Source organism: Neodiprion lecontei, chromosome 1, assembly GCF_021901455.1.
Source record: "Neodiprion lecontei isolate iyNeoLeco1 chromosome 1, iyNeoLeco1.1, whole genome shotgun sequence".
In the NCBI taxonomy this organism is placed as follows: Eukaryota; Metazoa; Arthropoda; class Insecta; order Hymenoptera; family Diprionidae; genus Neodiprion; species Neodiprion lecontei.
This window is the reverse complement of record NC_060260.1, coordinates 13,308,429-13,332,236: the sequence shown is the minus strand read 5'-3', so window position 1 is coordinate 13,332,236 and position 23,808 is coordinate 13,308,429. Positions and strand designations below refer to the sequence as shown.

At 37.2% G+C, this 23,808-nt stretch overlaps 2 protein-coding genes across 4 annotated transcripts; one reads left to right on the top strand and one right to left on the bottom strand.

The window, feature by feature from the left end:
- Positions 1–98: 98 nt before the first annotated feature.
- LOC107217744 (shootin-1) lies at positions 99–13,218 on the top strand. Of its 3 annotated transcripts, none has more exons than XM_046746712.1 (10): positions 99–257; positions 2,783–3,271; positions 5,499–5,612; positions 5,836–5,930; positions 7,423–7,582; positions 8,494–8,622; positions 8,709–8,854; positions 10,938–11,475; positions 12,033–12,091; positions 12,361–13,218. In XM_046746712.1, exons 2-10 carry the CDS (start codon positions 2,788–2,790, stop codon positions 12,505–12,507), a joined length of 1,872 nt encoding a protein of 623 aa, XP_046602668.1. In that variant the 5' UTR covers positions 99–257; positions 2,783–2,787; the 3' UTR covers positions 12,508–13,218. The 3 variants fall into 3 exon arrangements, with proteins under 3 accessions (XP_046602668.1, XP_015510874.2, XP_015510873.2); XM_015655388.2 differs by having other exon boundaries at positions 99–626; positions 12,367–13,218; XM_015655387.2 differs by having other exon boundaries at positions 99–626.
- A 1,777-nt stretch (positions 13,219–14,995) lies between these two features.
- Positions 14,996–21,503, bottom strand: LOC107217746 (protein BCCIP homolog). Its single transcript, XM_046746714.1, has 4 exons — positions 21,459–21,503; positions 20,046–20,252; positions 16,407–16,673; positions 14,996–16,124 (listed from the first exon to the last, which is right to left on the bottom strand). Exons 2-4 carry the CDS (start codon positions 20,172–20,174, stop codon positions 15,579–15,581), a joined length of 942 nt encoding a protein of 313 aa, XP_046602670.1. The 5' UTR covers positions 20,175–20,252; positions 21,459–21,503; the 3' UTR covers positions 14,996–15,578.
- Between the last annotated feature and the right edge of the window lie 2,305 nt (positions 21,504–23,808).

Here is a 23,808-nt window from a genome sequence, read left to right as displayed (position 1 = left end):
ATAGCGGTACAAACCAACACTAATGGACGTACGAGCCCCCCCCCCCCTTCCCAAGTCGGATTCAGCGTTCATGGATCTAGCTTAACTAACTCAGCACACTGCCAAGCAAAGTACCGAGTCAAGAACAGCGGTGTGGAGTGTCCAAGATAAAGTGAAGTGATATTGCTCGGTGTCGTGTGTAGTCTGTCCTGAGACGCGAAGGAGGACGGACAGTCGGATCTCATCCGTTGCCGCGGCTGAATCACGTCCAATTTTGGGTAATCGTTGATTTGAAAAGTACTACCGAGTGCAGTGTGATCCTTGTATACAGACATTTGATTTTACTGGAATTCGGCATTGCGAACGATTGCGAGGCAGAAAAAGGAAAACGGTTGTGTTACCTGCGTAACACGTGCTGTAGATTTCAGCCGATGTCGTCAGTGACAGACTATTTTATAACGTTGTAAGCCCGCCACGAGGAATTGTCGGGTAGATCATGTTCTACTGTTTGAAAACGCCGGAATGATAGTATTGTATTCGTCGTTTTGGACAAAGTGCAACACGGTTCATGGTACTCCAGAAAATTCTAAACTATATCGGGAATAAGAGGAATACTCTGACGACTGTACGGAATAAGGATTAATTAGGTATAATTTTACTAATCTCTTCTTCAGAAATCTTTGACTGAAGTCAAACTCCGTATCACTGGCTCCAACATTTTTATGTATAATTAATTTATTAAAATTCCGTTCCAAATGGTCTGATGGTGAGCTAATCGTTTGTCACGACGGTAAGCAATGGACAATGTAATCTGTAGTTGGCGATTGAAACAAGGAAATGAGACTGGAGTTGGTAGCGTTAACGTAACGAAACGTTAGGGTAAAAAATCGTCGTTAATAGGCGATTTTAGAATGACTTTCAAAGAGTTGACTTTTCAAAATAATAGTACATTCTATTTTTACTGGTTTACTAAATTTCGGACATTCCTAAAGACGCGAAGTAGCAATTTTTCCCTCCACATGCATCGTTGCTAACTTCATCATCGTACAAGGAAATCATATATTGGACTTGTGGGAACACCTGAGCACCGAATATTGAGTTTGGCTGGAATACGAAGGGAAAACCGGAAAGCAGAGAAAGCAGTTCCTTTGGTTTTAGAATATCTACGCTACTATATACGTGGGGCTGCTCCTAAACTTTGACACCGCGCTATTTCCAGGTCCTCATAGGGGGCCGTCTATTAAGCTTATTTTTAGAAAAGTCCCAGAAAGTTATTAACCCTTAGCTTCGCTACAAGGCGCGTAATTGTGTTTCGATGAATGTTTACTTTCAGATAATGAGGTTTCACGGTCCGCATTACATAAAAATTGGAAGGCTTCGAGTTCACTGCAATGCCCGTTATCAGCTTGTTCTAAAGTCATCCGGGTTTCCGTGTAATCTAATCAGATAAGAAGACGTTTATCTGCGATGTCGTGAATTCGGTGAAAGTGCAGTTGGAAAAATCTATTACGTCACTCGTGAGGATAATTGCTTACGGTATTTCATACGAAATGAGCTCTGTCATCTGCTGATAACGATCAGTCAAACTAGTTGCGCATAAAACAATGGCCTGACAACGACCATGTCCAGGTCTAACGTAAAAAAAATTCTTGGAAGTACAAACGGCTTGATTAAATTCCAAGACGTGAGACGTTTTGTCGCGGCGCGTGTTTACGCTTATATCAGTTTGCCACACATTGTTTTAAGAAGGTCTGATTTCGTTGGTGTTTGCTTGTCACATGATCAATGTCATTCTTCGGGTAGCCCGTGGTAAAATATTAATGGGCAATATTCCCGGAGCTCTGAAGTATGTTTTAAGCATTTTCCAAATTTTCAAAAACTATTATTATCTAGAGCTTATGTTTTAAAACTGAAAGGAGTATTCAAACATTAGAGTATAAATATTAGACATTTTTGAAAAAATGAGCAGCATTTTTGAAATTTGAAAAGTTATTGGTTCTTTAGTTTCAAAATTATGAGTATAATGCGAATATTGTCAGAACCATCCATGGGTTTTTTGTGAAAATTTCTAGTTCCATAAACCCTGCAATTCAAGCTAGGTCGTTCAGCGTTCCACCTGTTTTTTTGCACCTCTTTATTTATCTATTACTGTTTTGGTAACAACCACCGAGTTTTTTGGTCCCTGGATGTCCCCTGGAATACGTCTAAGTCTACAAAAAACACAAAATTCATTTATTTATTCATTGCAAAAGTAGAACGTGTAAACAAACGGTCGAAGTTCGTGATTTCCCACGAAAAACCGATTTTCTGCTAATTGACCATGAAAATCGGAATACCGATTTTTACACAAACTTAATACACACCAGAAAACATCTGTAAATTTTTTCAAAATTTTTCTTCATCCGCTATATTGGATCCGAGATTTGAGATCGGCGACTGCAAAAACCACGATAGACAAAGTTTTTTTTTAAAATCAAACAAAGTTTTGAATTTACGTCCGCGCCTTGGATCCGCCATTCTGAATTTTCGTATTTCAAGTTCAGATTCGCAATTGGCGACCCCATGAGCCCATGTATGCAAAATTTCAAGTGAATCACATGTAAGGAAAAATTTATGAACGAAAGGGTCAAGTAAAATTGTCGAGTGATTAACAAGCTTGAAGTGAAAAGCTTGTCTGTGAAAACTGTCGGGGTGACACCGGAAAGAGCGAACAAATCTTTTTCTCTATTTCTATCCTGTTCAGTGCTTGCCCTATTCATCGCGATCTCCGGTAGAGTGAAGCTCAAGTATAACGTTATTGCAGATACGATGAACAAGACTCAATTAGAGATCGTCTTGGCGACGGAGCCGCCACGCTCGCCATCTGGCAACTCGTCCCACTCTCACATCCCCCTGCCGAAGGTTTCCTCTACGGTCCGACTCCTGGACCGATATCCACCGGCACGAAGAGAATCTCCGGAGAAGATGGTAAACCGGAGAAGTCCAGCTCGTACGACCTCTGTCGCTCTTCAGCGAGCATCGTTCGAAAAGGGCGATACTTCACCGGTCCAGGCTAACAACAAGTCTCGTTCGTATTCTTCAAATTCACCAATCGAGTCGAGAAATACCGAGGAAAAGACGATGTGGAGAACGAACTCGACGGAGGGTAAGAGGGTCGAGACCATAAGGAGTACCCTGGAACTAGGCGATAAGAAACTAAACAGAAGTAACAGCTTCATGGAGAGCAAGTGGAAGTCCAAATACGAGGACTCGGAAAAACGGAGAAAGATGCTGCTGCAAAAGAGCGAATCTAGTAAGAAACTTGCGAATTATTTTCTTAGTTGTAGAACGACACACAAATATTGCTACGCGTGCAAACGGACGAATATTTAAGCATCTATCGCATTGCAATTAAACGGTGCTCGAGTGATTGAATACTTTCAGACGTTACGTCACGAACGCGAATTTTATCAAATAAGAAAGAAAAAAGGTGATAAAAAGAATTGAATGAGGATCCACAGCCTCATTCAGAGTCTCATAAAATACGTCACGGTGGTACACAGACTGCCTCAAATCGAACCTTATGTGTCGTTTATCATTATGTCTCTAATTGTAAATTCGATGCGACGATGGTCCGTTTCTGTCGTGGTGACGTCAATCAATTTAAGTGGATGTCGAAACGTGCGTGGAAAGCATGTTTAACAAAAAGTTTCATGCAGTAGCCGATCTTGTGTTTGATTGAAAGTAAAAATAAAATGCTTTCGTTGTATATTGTCATTATCGCGTCGTTTATCAAGACTGTTACCCAGAGGAACTATAAACACGCGAATTTCAAGGAACGAAAATTTCATTTTGTCATACTGTTTGATTGCATCTTCGTGGGTACCGAACGATGATCCCTATAAGGTCGAAATAACAGTATAGCCGTGTTTCAGTTACTCTTTTATCGTTGACTTGACCGGACAATTTTCGGGAAAATTTGAAGGATTTTTCCGATCCCAAAACTCCACGTTTAAGATCGTGTGGTAGCAATATTTGCGTTGTATGAAATCGTATGCATGAAAGTATAGGTTAATCGCCGTGGAGCTGATACCATGAGGATGAAGATCGAAACTTTAAAGTAATGGTACGGCTATTGGAAATCCCCTTATTTCGCTGTTTCGGAATAATTTAAAATTTGATAAGGCTTAATAAAGGAAAGCTCATCCATGTTCTGCAAACTAAATTCCTTCAAATCGAAACTTTTTGTTCAATATTTCATTGCCAACTTCAATGTCGAGGAAAACAACAAAGCAAGGACAATTACAACAGTTTTTCTCTTGTTCATTCTTCCGTAGATATTTCATGACAGATTGGTGTTTTGTGGTCCGGCACACAACGACTCAACCAGACTCGAGCGTTAATAATTTTAAAAGTTGGAAGGTGTAAACAACGGCACCTTGGCGTTCGGACGCTTGAATCAGACCGTTGGGCTCGAGTACTGGTGAATCATGCCAAATATGCTAAAACCGGGGACATATAATCGTGTTATGTAGCTACCAAACTGACTCACGTTGTACACCTTCTCCATACGTGCGATGGTTTCAACCAGTATGAAATTACAAATACAGTTATTACATTGTTTGTTTTCTTTTCAGCAAAAATATTTTTATCAATAAGGCAAGTGTAAATACTGACTACTGCTGCATAATTGGCATACCTTAATTCATTGGTATTTTGTTTATAATCCATCGTAAGAATTCTTTGCTCAATTTGTTTTGCAAATAATCAACCGCTGTGCTGACTACCATAAGACGAGATTTAAACAATTGTACGAGTGACTGACGAATAGGCGGGGCGGGGGGGGAGGGGGGGAGAGGTATTTTAAAAGTTGGGTGTATTCGAATGACACATATTTTTACAGCTGCTGCAGTACAATATACTTGACCAAATCAACAATATACCCATACATTGAACAAATGTTTACTGTATAACTGCAGTCTGTATTTATAAAATTGATTGTAAATCAAAAATGTGTGTAAAATGAAAACGACACGCCGCTATTACTTTGTATAATTTACACTAACTGTAAAAGTTTTCTTCGATGCATCACTGATTCAATCTTGAAATAGTAACTAAACAAAATACAATTGTCATGTTTAGTCAAGATTTTACACTGCGTAAGATAGACTTAGTAAAATTAAAAATTAGAAACCTGCTCATTTTATTTTTGTACATGGTGCGTGTATTGGAAATTCGAAATTTTGCAGAATGTCAAATACTGCAGCAGACAATGGATTTGTTTTCTAGGTAGGAAAAAAAGTGCAGAGAGATGTTTTATTGGTAGTGAGATTCGAGTTTTATAACGTGTGATCGTAACCATGACTTGGTCAAAAGACATGCCTTGGGTGTGGCCAGAGACGAGTTTCATTGTCTGCAATCACCACTAATATATGTATTTCATCACCAAGCTGTCCGACCAATAATACGTGCCAATGTGTTTGTCAACCATCGCGACGCCATCGTAATATAAATAAAGATTATTTACATTATTTTTGCAGATCTGAGGGATCACGCTGATTTGGAAAAAAAATACAATCATCTTCAGAGGCAAAACAATAGCTTGCAAGCACAAGTTGTAGACAATGAAGAGAAACTGAACAAGCTACGAACAGGTACATAATTTCTATTCAAGAGCTTCGCTGATATGTCCGATCCGAATGTTGTTATGCATGCGACAATACTAACGCGTTCCGTGCAGCGCGCGTAAAATGCATTACACGACGTATTGCACATGCACGCTTACACGTGTGAAGTATGTCGAGGCAAAAGTTCACGTATAACTGACGTGGCGACCTTCGCAGACAAATTAATTGTGCGTTTTATTTCTTCGAATAGTGTCCGAAGCCGTTTGCAAGGAATACGAACAACTGAAACGGCAATATGATATCGAGACGGGAGCGATGCACCGAGCGATGCAACAGGCTACTCAGGTACACCTATGAATCATCATCGTCACAAGTAAAAAATATAATTAATAAAGCATCAACGACGCTACAAAGGATTTAACGCTTTGAAGCATGAATTTTTTTTCTTGTAGTCAAATTTCTTGAAATTGGATATACAAGGGTTATCGAGGTCGTTGATTTCAAAAATGAGGTCAGATTTGAGAAATTAAAAAAAATTTGAAACGGCGGATCTAACGTGACGGACTGGAGATGTGAAAGTGGTCGGAATGGCTCGAAAATGCACACTGAGGGGTTTTCTCAGTCACCAAATACGATCCCGAAAACGCTCGAGTCACAAATTTCAAGCGAATAGGATCAATTTTTGTATTTCCAGACCCGCATATTGGATCGGCCATCTTTAATTTTGAAACTTCGACATCAGATTCTTTTTTAGCGATCCAAAAAACTCAAGATTACCGAGTTCCACTTTTCTGGTCCCCATGAGCTTTTGACAATTACACGTGCTCTGTAAAAACAAGCATTTCCAACACTTTGTTTATTTGTAGCGCTCATTATATTTGCGGAATCGTCATAATTCTTCTTAAAACATCAACATTGACATCTTAGACGTCCATTTATGCAGAAAAAATTAAAAAATAAAAATTACAGCCATATTTCAACAGTTGAATGTAAATCTTGAATAACTGATTTAAAAAAGGTGTCTCATATATGAGATGCCATGCCGCAAAGGGTTAATCGATTTAGATTTTGCGTCGTAGACTTATTCTTTTCTGCGATTCAATACTCATTCGATTTCCTTAATGTGCGCAAATTGCATCAAAAGAAATGACTAGTTTTTGGTACTATTTATAGTAATGGTAACCAAAAAATACCATGATGCGTATGAGTTCGTGTCCTGGGTTTTGTGATAATTTCAGATTTTGTCAGTGTTTGTCATTGTTGATGAATGTTTTGTTCTCATTATTTACTTCGAGCTTTCGGCTGGGTCCGTTCAGTCATCTTCGGTTCAATTTTCAGCCAAAAAACGTTCATCAACAATAACCAATGGTGACGAAATCTGATATTATATGCAGAAAATCTACTATGTGTTGCTGGGCTTTTTCGTATTGATTACATTTCCGTGTATTTCTTAATAACTATTACGATAAGTTTATGTTGTTACAACAATAGATTGATGTTGAGGCCTTATTGCTTTGAAGAAAAAAAACAGCAAACTAAATGAACAGATTTAAACTTTGCTGAGTATAGCAAGAATATGTAGTATCATTAACTATAAATATCACACTAAATAGTTACTTGTACCACATTTTCTTGTAATTCCAACAATGTTTAAACCATTACTACAACGATATCTATTTTATTGGTATATTTTGGTCACCTTAATAAATAAGATTTTTCTCATTCCATCCACGACATTGTGCCTGTCAGCATTTGACACGTAATTCAAAAATGGTAATTGATAAATACTGAAAACTTATTATTTTTTAACACCGCGTGCATTCACTTTTCATTTCAGTGGTACAAGCAAAACAGAGAGCTCAAAAGAAAGTCCCAGGTACTCGCGCAGAAGTTCCTCCAAGTCAACCCGGAAGGTATCGTCGATATTGACATCGATATCTCCGATGAAGTTGATTCGAATTCCGATGACACGGAACAGCTGCGAGAAACCGTCAGAGGTATTGCAAATATAATTTGTAATCTTGACAAATTTGTCGACCTCATCTTGAAGTATGTACAAATATTTTCGGTGTCCAAGGTCAAACACAGGGGAAAAGTCAAAATTTAACGTTTCGGCCCTGAGTGGAGCCCTCCTCAGAAAACTAAAAGAAGGCATTTATTCAATCGCGCTAATCATGAAAGGAAATGTGGTAACACAATATTTTTTCCTCATAAGCGATAAGCTGATATCAGAAATTGAAGAGAAATACAGTAAAATAAATTTACATTCATTTACGTAGAAACCGCTTAAAAACGGTGTAAACTTCAAAACTAAATTCTAAAACAAAAAAACCGCCTACTAAACAGACTGTGAAATTTATAAATGTTATGTCTTTACGACAGAAAAAGTCGATCTCTTATTCAAATCCACTGGATTCCAAGTTATAATGTAATGAATGGCAGATTAGTGGTACTCTCACATCACAATCCATTGTAATCCAAACATTGCTAAATTGAAGTGATTACCAAATGTCGAGGAGAACTGAGTTCTATTCATCAGATTAAACCTGAATTTGGTCTTCAAGTTTTCACCGTTTTTAAGCGGATTCTACTTGAATGACTGTAAGTTTATCATACTGTATTTCTCTTGATGTTTTATCTGTCGGTTAGCGCTTATAAGGAAAAAATATTGTGTTACAATATTTTCTTTTTTGCTTATTATAATTGAATAAATGTATTCTTTTAGTTTTCTCAAGGCCGAAATCTTAAGTATTGACTCTCCCCCTTGATTTGACCTTGAGTACCTAGAATGTCGATACGTAATTTGTAATAATTGCAACAGGAATTTGGATTAAAAATTTAAGATTTGGCGCAAGTCAGCGAAGACAGAATTGCAATAAAAATAAAAATATCGTGATTGTGTTCTCAGAATTGAGCCAGGACGTTGCCAGATTGCAGACGGAGTTGAATGCGGCAAAACTTCAGGAATTCGAAGCCCAGGAACAGGTCACCCTGCTCTCCTCACAACTCGAAGAGGAAAGAGCACTTCGAGAGGAAGGTGCGATTGAGATCCATCAGATGATGCATCTACATTTTAGGGAACGTGGTAATCTGTGAATAACTAAGACTATTCATTTATTGCAGGTGAGGCTAAGATTAAGGAGTTCCAGAAGCAGAGGGAAAACATGGAACGAGTGACCCGGATGGTCGCTGATGAGGTTCAAGCCCTGAAAGAGCAGTGTGAAAAGGAAAGAGAAAACGCCAAGAATATGAAGATCGAAGCCGACAAGGTAAGTAACGAATAATATCAACTCTAAGCATGTAGTAACATCTAGATGTTGCACCATAAGTAGCGTTGACTGCAAATTGCCAGTGATCCATTCACAGCATGATACCTTATTGATGATTTGCTCGAGTGATTTATTTGAAGTATAATAACGGCTGGATAAAATCATTGAAAGTAAATTTCAGTAACCTTTTTTCCTCCTTCTATTTCGAGCGTCTATGGGTGGGTTGTTCCAGCTAATTCAGACCGATTTTCTGTGCATGGAGAAGATCATTTGAAAGATTTCAAGAAAGAATCATGACATCAAAATTCAAATCCATTCATATTTGTTCTAATCCGAAAAAAAAAAAAATTTCAACTAGTTGCTTCCCATCCGGTAATAGAGTAATAGTAAATAAAGTCAAGCAATGATATTTAAAAAAAAAGGAGAAAATACTCGTCTATAAAATTTAGGATCTCCTTTGTGTAATTAGACGAGTTACCTTCGTTGCTATAATTTCAGCAATAATTATTCCCTCTTAATCGAAAATCAACGAATCCTTTTTGAAAAATTTTTGGTCAAAATATTGTTTTTTAAAATTTTCGTCTAGGCACCCTAAAATTCGAAACTTTTGCATTCCTCAAAAGATTTTCTTCCCCGTGTTGTAATTTTAGCAAATTTGTCAGTGCTTATCGTTAGTTCATTGTCCACCCGATGCCACCTACGGTACTGCATCAGGATTTGCTAACTATATTTTGGAATTCTTACTTGGCTGCTATTTTAGAGCTAGCCAAAGTTTGCAACGCTTCGTCTAATTTGAATCAATCAAGATATGATTTATATCAATTTGCAATTTAAATATCCTTGCCTCTGACGTCATGTGCTATACTATGGCACAATGTCATATCCACAAAGTACAGACTCATTGTCCGGTAAGAATTGACGCGTATCAATTATCAACTGAGTAAATAAGTGATTGTTATCGAGTGATCCATGTTTAATCCAAGGGCATAAATTGGACCACTAATAAATTGCCAAAATCTTGCCGAATGCAGTGCCACGTACCGATAGAACATTACGTCATGACGAAAATATGTTATTGCGCGTGTACAGAGAAACCTGAATCGGATTGAAGAGAGCTAAAGAGCATTAAATAGTTCGATTCAAATCGATATCCGACCTCTCCATAGTTTGTTCGTTATGTAAAATGTGGGAGAAGCTATCATATATCCAACATACGACAGAATGCTCTAGTCATTTTTATGCTGCGGAAAAAAAGCTTAAAAACAGTAGGATTGGATTAAGAGTTCAAGTATTTTGCATGTTAGAACTACCAAACGTTCTCTTCAATTGTTGAAATGTTTTTCAGTCATTGCACATTCGTAAGGATGTCGTTTCATTTGTTTTCACCATCACTGGAGCAAATAACATTACTGAAGATTATATTAAAGTTTTTTTTTTTGTTCTTCCTCAAAATCACATCAGTTCACGAAGTACTTTTTTATATAAGACGAGCATATTTCACGCCTTTTTCATGTCTGTTTCCGCTTCTGAAGTATCCACTTTTATAACGGTAGAGTGAATCAGTAAATGCGCACGTGCGGAGTACTGAAAAGACCACTTTTAAGTCCTAGAAGTTAAAAGTGATCTTTTCCGTACTACGCGCATGCGCTGTCGCAATCAAATCTGACATTATGCGATCCTAACCTCAATTTTCCGGTTCGCACAAGCATACTCACCTTCCACTCATATGCGTGCTCACCCACGATTCATGTTGCAAACTTACGCTCGGCCCGTAAAGAACGAGTTTGCTTCATTGTTACACAATACTGTCGGACCTCGATTCTACGGATAACTTGGGACCGAATTCCGCAGAATCGAGGAACCACTGACGAGGAACAAATATTCCATAGAACCCACTTACCCCTACTCCTGCGATAGGGATGGAGAGTGCGGAGAATCGAACTCCGTAGAATTGTGGTCCGATTGTATAATATTTTTGATTTCGTCTCACTTTGGAGCGATAGCCAAACATTTCATGGTGAATTTTCTTCTCTCGAAGAAGGCTTCCACAGCACGTCTAATCATATTTGATTTGAATGCACAGGCGCAGAAAGAGCGCAATGTTCTTGCGCATCAGAGCTCGTTACTCTTGGCGGAGATCGCGACGGATTCTGACGGGCGATTGTTGGCCGTCCTCTTGGAGGTTGAATCCTTGAAGCGTTCGCTGGAGGAGGAGCAGCAGCGTCATGTTGCGCAGGTCCAGGCGCTACAGGAGAAACTTGAAGAGCGAGAATCAAACGTAGAGTTCGAAATATTGGAGGAAAAACTTAAGCTAGCGGACACTGAGCTGGAGATTGCGGTACAGAGGTCAGAGTGTGCTGAACTTTCGGTTGAGAGACTGGAACAAACTGTCAAGGAACTTGAGGAGAAGATAAAGGACCTTGAGACCAAAGCAGCACAACCGCCCGCGCCGCCGCTACCTCCACCTCCGCCCCCACCGCCAATGTTCGAATCGGCTAACGCAACGATCAAGCTACTCACGCGAGAGAAAAACCACACAAACAGTAATAATTCGGCCTTATCGGACATGGAGAATATGCTTGGTATCAATAAGAGACCAGCTGCGGTCGCGCAGCAACCAGGTAAGAGTTTGAAAATTAATGCGTCTTTCAATTAATGCGTCAATATAATACGAGGTCTTCCATTTCGAATGGAATGCCCTGGAAATGTCTCGAGGAACGTAGGTTTAAAAAAAATATTTCGGCGACAGATTTTAAAATTTAAAGGGGAATGTAAAATGATGCTGTTGATAACTCACGAGTGCGCGAAGCAGAGGTCGGGTTTTGAAATGTTTCATTGGAAACCTATCGTTCTCATTAAATAAGATCATAGTTGATTTTGAAAGAAATTCATCAACGTTGAAAAACATGTCGTTTTCAAACAAAACACTGTACTATTCCATGTGTAATATGCTTGAAAAGAATTATGGAACTACGAATTATCGGCGGACGCCGTCAAGTGATGGAAAATACACGAATTGGAGATCACCGTATTTAATTAGAAAAATAATTTCTTATTAGGTGTTTCACTTTATGTTGGCTCACAATTAGAGCAGCAAATTAAAAGCTGAGCAGCTTGCCCCAGAACTTTTCACGCCCTGATGCAACACTATCATAATATTTCTTTCTGCTTATTCCAGCCATCGACGACGTAATTAGCCAGATAAAGGGCGGGAGATTCACGTTAAAGCAGACTGACGTAAGTATAAACATACATATAAATATATACCTGGAAGATTCCTTGTGGGTTAGCGAGCCGAACGACGCTCGTCGGCTGATAGGCAATCAAAGTTACATCTCACACGCAACAGGTACCCCAGGTCTAACTTCAGTTGCCTATCTACCGACAAGCGTCGTTTGCGTCGTCAACCCTCAGTGAATCTTCCTGTTATATTGACGTCGGATACAGAAACTATGAATAATTTTTTTTTAAATAAGTAAGGTCAATTATCATGATGATTATTTCAGAAACAGCGTGACGAAGAGCGAAAACGCAGGCAAGAAGCTGAAGCTGCTCCCCCTGCGGTCTCAGAAATGCTGACCATCTTGGGAACGATGAGGCGGAGAGCCAAGCCCACCCGACAATCATTTAAATTTTCCGAGTCAACCGCGTAGCACCAAGAACGAGGGCACTTTTCTGGTCATTGAAAAAATGATTTCTTTTTTTCGTCAAGGCTATGCGCTCTCGTTTTTCGAGTTATGATACGTTCCAATGCTTGCCAATGGGATTCGCGCTATGAGACTAATTTACTTGAAGATATTTTCGGTATTTGTATCGGAACATATAATTGTACTTGGGCCATTGAGACTTGTTTAAGTATTATAGGTGTTACAAACGTATTACAGCAAGAGAATATTGGTCCCGAAAGCACGGGAGTTTAACATTTTTTGTAACATGTTCATTAAAAACATCAAGTAACCATATCCTAAGATGGTTACTCAATGTGAAAAATGTCGCGAATACAGAAAAACTTATGTTTGCTACTGAGTTTTGTGAATATGTGCGATATATTTGTTGTTGTTGTTTCAATTTAGTAACGGCGGACCTTTTTATGGATAAGAATGATCTGATCAAAGGAAAGAAAATTGCGTGCGTGTGATTCCTAAGAATTGAAAATAGAATACTGAAACACAAGTCGAAGTGATGAAGAATTTTTTTTAAAAGTAGCGCTATTGACATCCTGAAACTGCCTTCTTGCTGTATTGGTTTGCGAAAGAAATTGCCGTCGATGTATTAAACACGATATAGATTAATGCCGTTGCGTTTAAGTATGTTCGCGATGACCATATTATATTCTTTTATAAATAAAGTATCTTTTTTATTAATCCTTTCTCATCGGGTTATTGATTTTCATTTTGTCTGATAACGATCTAACGTACTAAAATGATTGTCGAAATTCTGTTCAGCAAACTATTATTACCGTAAGATAAATTCCATTACCCTGAGAATGGATCAGTTTTATATCACATATGTCGCCTCGTCTGGGCTCAAAACAAATAATTTTAATTTTAATGAGGAAACATTTCGAGAAAACTTGTTTTCTGTAGATAATAATGTTTTTCCACCACATGCTTAAAAAGTTGGATGTTTAAAGTTTGTGAAACGTACGTAAGATGCCCCATTTCTAAACAGTGCGGTGAAACGACGCTAGCGCATGCGCTTAATTGATATTCTCACTTTTACGCACTACGGCTTTCTCAGCGCATGCGCACTTTTGAATAATTCAATTTTACGTTTGGGGGAACGTCATTGGGGTGAGTTCAATCTGAAGTTTGTGCGTTTGGATTAGACGTCATGAAGTTGGGCACATGCTTTTGGATTTTTCGATTACCTTGACCTACTTCTTTTAAATTATTATATTAGATTTGTTTATTTCTCAAATTAAACTTACCTTCGCATATGTTGGAAAAAATAGTGTGTCACACGTGCGTACAAGTCATATCTGACTCGTGTGATTACTGCACTCGCTTTTGTAACTCTCGATGCAAACTTCACACTCGTGGGAAATCACTCGCTTTTTGCACTTATAACACAATGCATTATTTTTATATAATTTTTTCGTCACTCTCTTTCACCTTAAATTTCGCACTCAAGCACTGTCCCTCACCCTCGCTAAAAAAGTTTGTGACCATAATTTATGATTCAAACAAAAATTGCAAAGAATATTACATCGTTTCAACTTTTCTGTATCAGCAAGAATTTTTTTCAATATATACATTTCGAAGCTGACGTGCAAGAAAGACACTGAAATATTTTTTTTCACGTCGTTGAATTCGTTTTTGATCTCGCTATCAACTGCTCATATTTAAAATATGCATTCTCTATCTAAAGACGGATGTCACTTGCAGAATCTCAAAAATGAAACTATTCACGTGTCAACCGATATCAAGGTCATTTTTCTCCATTGAAACCAAACACGTTTTGTGTAAGACTTTTTTTGTATCTCTTTTTGTTTATGGAATGTTCACTTGGGGCGATCAAAATCAATCATCCCACATTACAAAATTATTTCATTATGTGTTAAGTGGATACAACAGATGAGTCATTGCGAATTATTGACTCAACTCTTCGGTATTTCTTGCTCTCATAAATGTTATGATTCAACCTCTGTATGGTTGGTTGAGAGGGGATGGATGATGAATGCATGTAGAGGTAGTGAGTTTCGTCTTCAATCTTAGAACACTTCTGCAGCCGATTACTACCGGTACACCTGGGTGTTTGCCACCCGGCTGACTTCAAAAAAACTGTGGTTTCAGCTGCAATCAAAATTTCTTCATAAATACAACGCAGAATTTTCTGTTGAATGATTGAGTATGCGAGAAAGTAGGATAAACTCCAGTTTCGCAACGAATCGTGATAAATAAATCGTGTTTTTCTGTGTTTTGTAACTAAGAGGACCACGCGATGGCGAAAAAGTGTACCGTTCTAGGGTTAAAACCACAGGGAAATCAAGATTTATGCAAGCCATATTCATATTTATATTTGGAATTTTCGTTTTGATCTTATTGCCATCAGAGTAGATAAAATTTAATTTCAAGAAAGGAACAAATACATCAACAGGTTTTCAATATATTTAAAACAGCGGAAATGGGAGTTATTGGCTTCATGACAAAAATATTTTATTAAAAAAAAATTATTTGTAGCAATATAAAACAAAAGTATGACTTCTTGTATACTTTAGCGAAATAGTTTTGAAGAAAAATTTTTTAGTCTCACACGCCGACACGAAAACGGAACAAAATTGTTCAGATATTACTGAAAATAGTCACTTCGTCCCGAGTTTTAGAATCCCAATCTTACACTGTACAGTTTGACCATTTCGTTTAAGCGCAGGCTGCGTCGTATAAAGTGAAACCATATCTAATCAAAAAAAAATTCAGAAAAGTACATTAACGGCCGAAATGACGACCCAACGGCAAGATTAATAATATCAATATATATTGAGAATCCACATTTACTCATAATTCTTGGTAATTTTAATGGTCCCCGCCTAAACCAAATAGACAAACTGTACTTCAATAGTATTTTGGATGGATTAAACGTTCCATTTCATCAGGTGGAACAGAACATCGTCCAGCTTAATTCCAAGCAAACGTTTTTTCCATGTCTCGAATACGAATTGCAGCCAGAAGGCTCGTTAAGGAGTACTTTTCGTCCATTAGAGTTAAAAACTTTCGGTCCAGTCTTAACTACTAGCTCCCGCAACGTGAAGTTTGATTTTGTCAATGATACTCTGGAGTTTTGAAGATTCAAAAAGTAAAACTTTTCGATATGGCTTCATTTCGTTATCACTTTCAGTCCAGGTCCCTTCTAATCCACTATCGGATTCATTTTCAACGGAAAATTCAAAGCTGCAGTCTGCTTCTTCGGCGAATATCTCCTCCTCACGATTACTCCAGAGTATGTCAACATGAGGTGCGTTATTCTTGTTCTTCGTTTGTGGATCCTTTTTAGGATTCTGGATTTCGTACACCTTACATATTAGTATGAAGTAGGAAAATTTGAATGGCATTTTCTTTTTTGCTGCCCTATCAATTTCCGAAACCAAATTTTCAAACAGCGGCACTGATATCTGTGCGGGAATATTGATGAATCTTTCATTGATCAACAGACCCAATGGTGCTGCGTCGTTTTCCAGTACATTTCTAATCAGGGCGTTGGTAGCGTCGGTTGCATGCTCTTCTGCAAGCTGCTTTAGTAAATCTCTCAATTGTTTCACGCATGGCTGGTTCTGAAAACAATTTCAAAATTAATCTATATCTGCCCATACAGAATCTGCACAGATCATTTAGAAAATCATTTTTTGTTTTAGAATTCTTGTGAGCTTTCACAAATTATAATTTTTTCAATTTCCTATGATTTGATTTTTTTTCTTCCTTCACGTGCGTAGCAAAGAAAACAATATGCTGTACACGTAATTCAGGGAATAGTTATTATGTCAATAGATTTAAGTCTGTCGAGGCTGAAAAGTTAATTATATTTGAATGCGTGAAGAAATATAATCCAGTCATACATCTACCTGTCTGTCGGATATGTTGACGACTGTAGTGATTCCGAAAACGTTGTTTGGGTCCTCGTTCTCGTCCTCGTCTGAATCCTCCGTGTCATTGGATGATTGCTTAACGACTGATCCCACGTAATTTTGAGAAATAATTAAGTCTGTGAGCCCGCTGAGGTCGAGGTGGGCTTTGAGGAATAATTGCTGCAGCAGTATTTTAATGCCATTGAAGTCAGGATCTTGCGGATTACGTCCCTCAAAATCTACCTGGATTTCCATTCCCTAAAAGTGGAATATTTTTCGTGATTTTTGGTCAAATTTATAATGATATGATAACCATCGTACATTTAGACTCATTACGGCAAATATGTTACATCTAGTCATAAAAACATGTTTCCTTATTTAATAGCACAGAGCTGTACGTTCCTTGTACAGAGAGTTCAAATTCAAACTTTATCGAATACTGAAATTCTAATCGCAGATACATTGATTTCCAACACTGTTGATTGATAAACAATAACTGTAACCTATTCATTAATGGTTGACGAAGTAGGGGTGGAAATTAATACAAAATAACACGATTCTTCCGTTACTATACAATTCTTATAAAATGTACATAATGATGCAAGCCTCTCTGTTACATAGTGATGAATAAGAATTCTCGACCTCGTATATAATCTATTATAGAATCTTGGTGATCGGTCAATTAAGTAAACGTATTTTTAGTTAACGTTTCGACCCGGTTATGGGCCCTCCTCAGAACGATTTATTTATTTAACTGTCAAGAACAACAAAAAATTTTTTTTAAATAATAATACTAGAAGTACAATCAGACATTAAATATTGTAGATGTAATACTCTTAGGGCTATCATATATTATTGGTTAGTAAGAACATTTTGATTAATTGAAAAAAGAATGGCTTTAAGTGTTATTTACCTTTTTTTATAAGTAAGTGGACTAAGATGTAGTCGAATTCACAATTTACAATTAGTGGAGACAATGTTCTTTGAGTGACGGTAGTCAATGTCAATCTTTTAGTTATTTTACATGTAGGAGTTAATAGTTGGAAGTCATTAATTAAAAAGATTAAAGAACTATGTTTCTTCACAGTCAGTATGTCATTGTGTTAAAAGGTTTTTAAAGAAAGTCTTTTTAGCAGTAAAATTAATTTGCAAGTGTCCAAGAAGTGGAGGTAGGCTCTTTATGACTATGTTCCACATGTCTAACCAAAAATTATTGTTGGTTGAACCGATTGGGTCAACAGGTGAATAACGACTGATGGGAGAAACAAATATGATCCAGAGTGAAGGTGAACCTAATATAAACAATTATACAGAAAAACAAACAATATTTTGTGAAAAAAATTTGTTTGTATCTAGTTAAGGTTAAACAATATTTTTTGTGTGGGCGGAGATTAGAGGTTTGTAAATATTACTTAAATGTTCAACATCTTGTCTAAGATTAACGGAATGGGTGCGACCTACAATGTTGCACATTTCTAGTAATAGTCTTTTATAATGATTGTGTTCTTCACAAAGGATGTTTGTATTGTCGTAGTTAAAAGTATGTTGTTTATTGATACTATGTTTTGTTAGAGCCGTGTGACGTTCTTCAATCTCATGTACATTGCGTTGATGTTCTTTGATTCTGGTGTTAAGGTGGCGGCCAGTTTGTCCTATATAAACTTGGTTGCAATCATTGCAAGGTATTTTATACACAACATTGGATCGTTTGCCAATGGGGATCTTATCTTTTCCCGCATCAAAAACTAATTGTAAATCTTTTGAATTTTTTCCAACAAACTTGACATTATGTTTGGCAAATAGGCGGTTCAGTGACTCAAAGAGACCAGATACATATGGGATGGGGATATATGTAGTAGCAGGTCTATTGTTATCGTCTGCGGGAGCAGAGTCAATATTATTATAAGGATAATCATTCCATCTTAGTATATTGTATATGAGCGACAGGTTTTTTTCCTGGAACTCTGTACTAGAAAGTTTGATGGCTCGGTCAACTAGGTTAATGATGGTGCCTATTTTGTAGGACATTGGGTGGTGAGAATTAAAATTCAGATATCTTTGAGACCAGGTTTTTTTGTGGAACCAATCTGTTTTGATATTACTGTTGTTGTGTATCAGCAATACATCTAAGAAATTGATGGCGTTATTTTCTTCTGTTTCGATAGTAAATTGTAATCGTGGATGATATCGGTTAAAAGTATTAAGAGTGTGATCTATTTTTTCTTTAGGAACAGCAGTAAGAATATCATCAACATATCGAAAATAGAACGGTAAATCAAAATCAAGATTGTTAATGCAAGACGTTTCCAAGTCTTCCATGACAAGGTCTGACAAGATTGGGGAGAGAGGAGATCCCATGGGCAACCCGAATTGTTGTGCATACGTATCGTTGTTAAATTTGAATATTGCAGAATCAAAACATATTTTTAAAGCTTTATCTAGTTCAATAAGAGGAATTGGGATCTTATTTTCAAGAGAAGCCCAACGGTTGTTTACTACGCGCAATGCAAGATCTATCGGAACGTTGGTAAAAAGTGATATTACATCTAGCGATATTAAAGTATTGTTGTCTGGGATAATCAATGTTTTTATTGTGTCAACTAAGGAAAAGCTATCTTTAACACTAGAGGTGGGAGGTGTGATATTAGTGGTGAGCCATGAATTAATTGTCTTGGCTATTACATCTACAATATTTAATGTCTGATTGTACTTCTAGTATTATTATTTAAAAAAAATTTTTTGTTGTTCTTGACAGTTAAATAAATAAATCGTTCTGAGGAGGGCCCATATCCGGGTCGAAACGTTAACTAAAAATACGTTTACTTAATTGACCGATCACCAAGATTCTATAATAGTCTGTTACATAGTAATACATGATAGCTTTCGATCCAGGTGATCGCTGTTGATCGCTAATTTATTTAATATGCCTATCAGACAATCCCAAGAAATCTGGGTTTTACAGATATCATTGGAAGTTATATTAGGATTTAACTCTAGGTTTGGTTGGAAATAATCCACTACATACCGGAGTGCGCAAAAAAGTATGAATGTGATCGAATTTTTTATCAGTTAGTTCATTTGTTTTCTGAAAAATTGTAATCGCCAAAGGGTGAAACTTGTCTCAAACCGTTCAAATTGCCAATTCTACTTTGAAAATGACATTTTCCAGTAAAATGAATTTCATAGGACCATTTTAATTATACAGTTATTACAAATACATAATTATTGAATGGTTCATTTTCATTTTTTAAACTCGCATTAAAGGTCTTAAAACGAGTGAAAATTCTGAGTTCACATTTATTACAAATAAAATTCAACCGTGAGCGCCTGGGTACCGGCAACCGTCAATACGTACATGTGTTGCAGAGAATGGGATGCGCGCAACTCGCAAGTTATACAAAGTAGCAAACTGTAAACTGCAATATGATCATTTAATTGAATCAGTGTAAACGGTTGGTTGAGTAGATTCTAAATTTCGAACAGAGCAGATGACCAGTCGTCGCCTGTTTCAACTTTTCGTCATTTATTGAAAATTCTTGACAAGTGATGTGGCAACCGACCACGTGCTTCGTGGAGGTTAGATCACTTCGTTTGCTCAATAACGAGTAAAAAATGTGCAATCTCGCTAACCTGCTCAGCCTCCGATGCGTCCTCATTTTCGGAATCACTCTGATCATCCGACGAACTGTGTTCTTCCCCATTGTGGCCAATATTCTCGTTCCTCGGCTGGATCTCACGTTTTTTTGTTGGCGCAGCCATAGCGTAGTCCTTGCGTATCGCTGTACCGTGGCGACGGATGCGGCGCTTGCGCTTCACGCTTCTCGGCCCGCAATTCACCTGCGAATCGATGTGGTCGATATCAGTGTTACCAACCTATCAGACAATTACTTTTTTCAATGGCGCCAAAACAATTCTTTAGATTTCTTATTTAGATGGCATCACAATAATTTTTCAGATGTCTCAATGGCGCCACAATAATTCTTCATATTTCTCATTTTCAACAGTGATGTTTGACGGGATTGAACCTGAATAAATATAGGAATATATAATATATTTAATTTTTTTGCATTATAACATGGACATTTTTCCTAGAAATATATCCTACAATCGGAATTTCAAGTATAAAGATATTAACAACCTTTACTTATATAATGTGTTCTTATTTTTAATACTTAAATATTGCAGAAGCTACTAATTGTCGCATGTTTTTTCAGGAACCTCACGATTGGTTGATTTGTAGTCTGTTGTTTCGATTTCAGCGGCCATATTTAGAGATTTCGTCATCAATCTTGAGATTTCGTCAGATTCCGGCCTAAATGACAATATTTCTTAACAAGAAAACAACTTTACTTTTTTTTTTTTTGAACATTCTCTAATTTCTTTGATTTTAAAGAAATTTTTTTAGGACTGACAACGCTGGTCGATGTCTCTGACCTGTAAATATGTCAAGTTTCAGTCGCGTCGCGGCAATTTTAAGCTCCTTTGGAACGTTATCCAAAATTCAAAAAAAGTATTTGATTGTCCGTTAAAAACGAATACATGTAAGAATAACGCTGACCCCATTCAAATTGAGCGAACTTGCTGGCTTAAGCACGGAGTTATTTTTTATTCGTAAATAAAATGGTGCGAATGGTATGGTATAAATTATAACACAAGAATCGTAACGATCAATGCAACATGTTTTCGCTATAAAACAGGCATGCAGATGTGACTCGATGCATATATTTTTGTGGCTTGAACAGAGAGGTAATGAGGCATTATAACCAAACACCTTATATTATTGTTATTATTATCATGATTACTTTTTGGAATTCAAAGGCAGCCATGCGCGTGAAGCTTACATACATAAACGCAGGCGCGTGATTCAGCCTTGGTGTGTATTCGAGTGTATATTTATACCGAGGTATATGATTTGTGCTATCTGAAACCGTCCATACGAAGGCATTGTTACGTATTTTTTATGAGAAATGGAACCAGGCTTTCCTTTGAACAAGACGACATAGTGATACGTATGCATGCTACGGGCGAAATTTTAGACTGTACCGACGGATATATTGTGACTCTGCATGCAGAAGCTCTATGCGCGTTTGGTGGTCGCTCGGGAAACTCAAGCGTGCGTTCCTATTGTTGCCGCTGGTGCTGGGTGGAATTCGATTAAAAGCACGCTACTCGCGCATGACTGAAGGAAATTCTATTTTCTAGAATTTCCCGGAGTCTGTAAGGCTGCTCCACAGCGTAGCACGCACGGGTCTAAGAGCAGTGTCGCATTATAGGTTATAAAATATGTATTTTTAAAAATTGATATATACATAATATATTTATATTGCCGATTTCGTCGATCTCTCTGCGTAATATGTTTATATAATATAATATATATTATATGTTTGTAATGTTAAATAATAAAATTGAAGCATCCGAGTGAGGACATACACATACCTATAATAATCTCGTATTGGGAAGTGATAATACCAAGTTTGACACTCGTGAAATTCTGAGAGTGTGCAGGCGGGGGGTGAGATGGCTGTCTGGTGTCTACATGTTCGATGGATGTTTAAATAAATTTCTGTGCTACACGATATCATGCTCATACATACATAGAGAGAAAGAGATTGGATGTTTTAAATTCTGGCTGTTGGGTGTTTAGCGATACATTATATCTTTAGAAATAGCTGTCTCACCTGCCTTGGACTGTTTTTTTCAGTTATTTATTTATTGCTTCTACGTTTCCATTAGGCCTCTTCTCCTCTGTCTACCTTTCCAAACGTATTTTTTCAGTAATACGTCAATTTGTATTACATTTTTTATGATATCTGTATGATATGTATATTAACGAAGAATATATAAGTTATCATTATTTACAATGCTTAAAACCTTCCAATAAGTGTCTGTGTGAACCTATACATGGTTTTAGATCAATCAACCACTTCATAAACCGCTCTTAATTGCATCTCGTTCGTTAATCATATTAATGGAAATTACTCACTTGCCTGTCAAATCGAAGGAATTTCAGAAATATTCTCGACACCCGGATACCTTCCGAAATAAAAAATTTTCTTTGCAAATAAAAATTGTGCGAACCGATGAGCTTATAAACGGGAATTTGATTGTGTTGTGAAATTAAACTACGAATGAGCCTGTTAGAAACAGATTGAAGTTTCTTCATAAAACTGTCAAGGCATACGTTATATATATATGTAATATAACTAATGTGTGAAATCATTCATCTACATAGCTAACGCCGCAGTATTTTCCAGTATATCGAAACTAAAGAATGTAGTATACCTATGTTACCACGAGTCGCAGTTCACCGCGGGTGGTGGTCTTTATGGATTTTTCCACACCACAATTGAATGAAATTAACCCATTTGCCGACATCGTAGGGGCGTGCTAGACTGTGGCGTTCTAGCGGGTGAGCAACTGGTTGATTTATGACCGCTTTGCGTAGTGAGAGACGAGTAGTCTGCAGCGGGGGAACTAAATTAGATTCTGCTGAGTGTACAAATGACTTTATTCAAATTTCGAATGCAATTTAGGGTGAGAATGACAATTAGGCTGCATCTTGCCTGTGCCTTTCCTTTGCTGTAACTGGCCTATGGAATTAGATTTATACGCAGGGGTCTTTACCTAAGTTCCTGTAATTTTATTCCTTTATTTTTCGAATCCTTGGAAAAAAAATTTATCCAAGCAAAATGTTACCGAGCAAAGTGACAGACTGGAGATGATGCAATGAATAAATATTTTTCAAATGCTCAAAAAATTCACAAATAGATGGATATGCAAATGCGTAGAGTGAACTTTCAAACTCATCCCGATGGCCTGTAAATTTATTCTTTGCAAGCTCAGAAATCAGAAGTCGGAGACCTGTCTCTTGGCTCAGTAATTATTTATTAACAATCTATTACATCTATATTTGCAAATTTATTTTTATACTCTCATCTTGACTACTTCTCGGTTTGTAGTTACGTGCTAATTACTATCAGAACTTTGTATGATGGTGTTTAGAAAAAAGCTACGCAAGTTTGTGCAGCTTTTATCATCCTGCATTATATTATACCAATACTGGATCTGCATCATTGACATGTCACGCTTTTTGATGCATGTCATATCATCGTTCTTTAAGTACCTAGTCATAGCGATTAATTGTCAGCAGTGCTGAATTTAAATGTTTCCGATCATTTTGACAGTAGTTTATGACCTGTCAACCTCTTTATTTATGATTCTAAGTATTTCAGTACTTGATTAACAGGATTTTAATAGTGCAGAACTAAATGTTTCATTCTATTGCAATAACTGACTTATTGCGACAAACAACCTGTCTTCTTTAACTGGAAAAGTTTGAGAAGGCTATATTTTCGCCACAATCATGAAAGAACTTTAAAAACATAATGGTTGT

What these genes read in the sequence shown, in the direction of transcription:
- LOC107217744 (XM_046746712.1), top strand. Translation starts at nt 2,788, where the DNA reads ATGAACAAGACTCAATTAGAGATCGTCTTGGCGACGGAGCCGCCACGC. An exon ending in ACTGAACAAGCTACGAACAG is followed by an intron (nt 5,613 to 5,835) that starts GTACATAATTTC and finishes TTCTTCGAATAG; the next exon opens with TGTCCGAAGCCGTTTGCAAG. An exon ending in TGAAGATCGAAGCCGACAAG is followed by an intron (nt 8,855 to 10,937) that starts GTAAGTAACGAA and finishes TTGAATGCACAG; the next exon opens with GCGCAGAAAGAGCGCAATGT.
- LOC107217746 (XM_046746714.1), bottom strand. Translation starts at nt 20,174, where the DNA reads ATGGCTGCGCCAACAAAAAAACGTGAGATCCAGCCGAGGAACGAGAAT. An exon ending in ACGCATCGGAGGCTGAGCAG is followed by an intron (nt 16,674 to 20,045) that starts GTTAGCGAGATT and finishes TTCCACTTTTAG; the next exon opens with GGAATGGAAATCCAGGTAGA. An exon ending in TATCCGACAGACAGGTAGAT is followed by an intron (nt 16,125 to 16,406) that starts GTATGACTGGAT and finishes AATTGTTTTCAG; the next exon opens with AACCAGCCATGCGTGAAACA.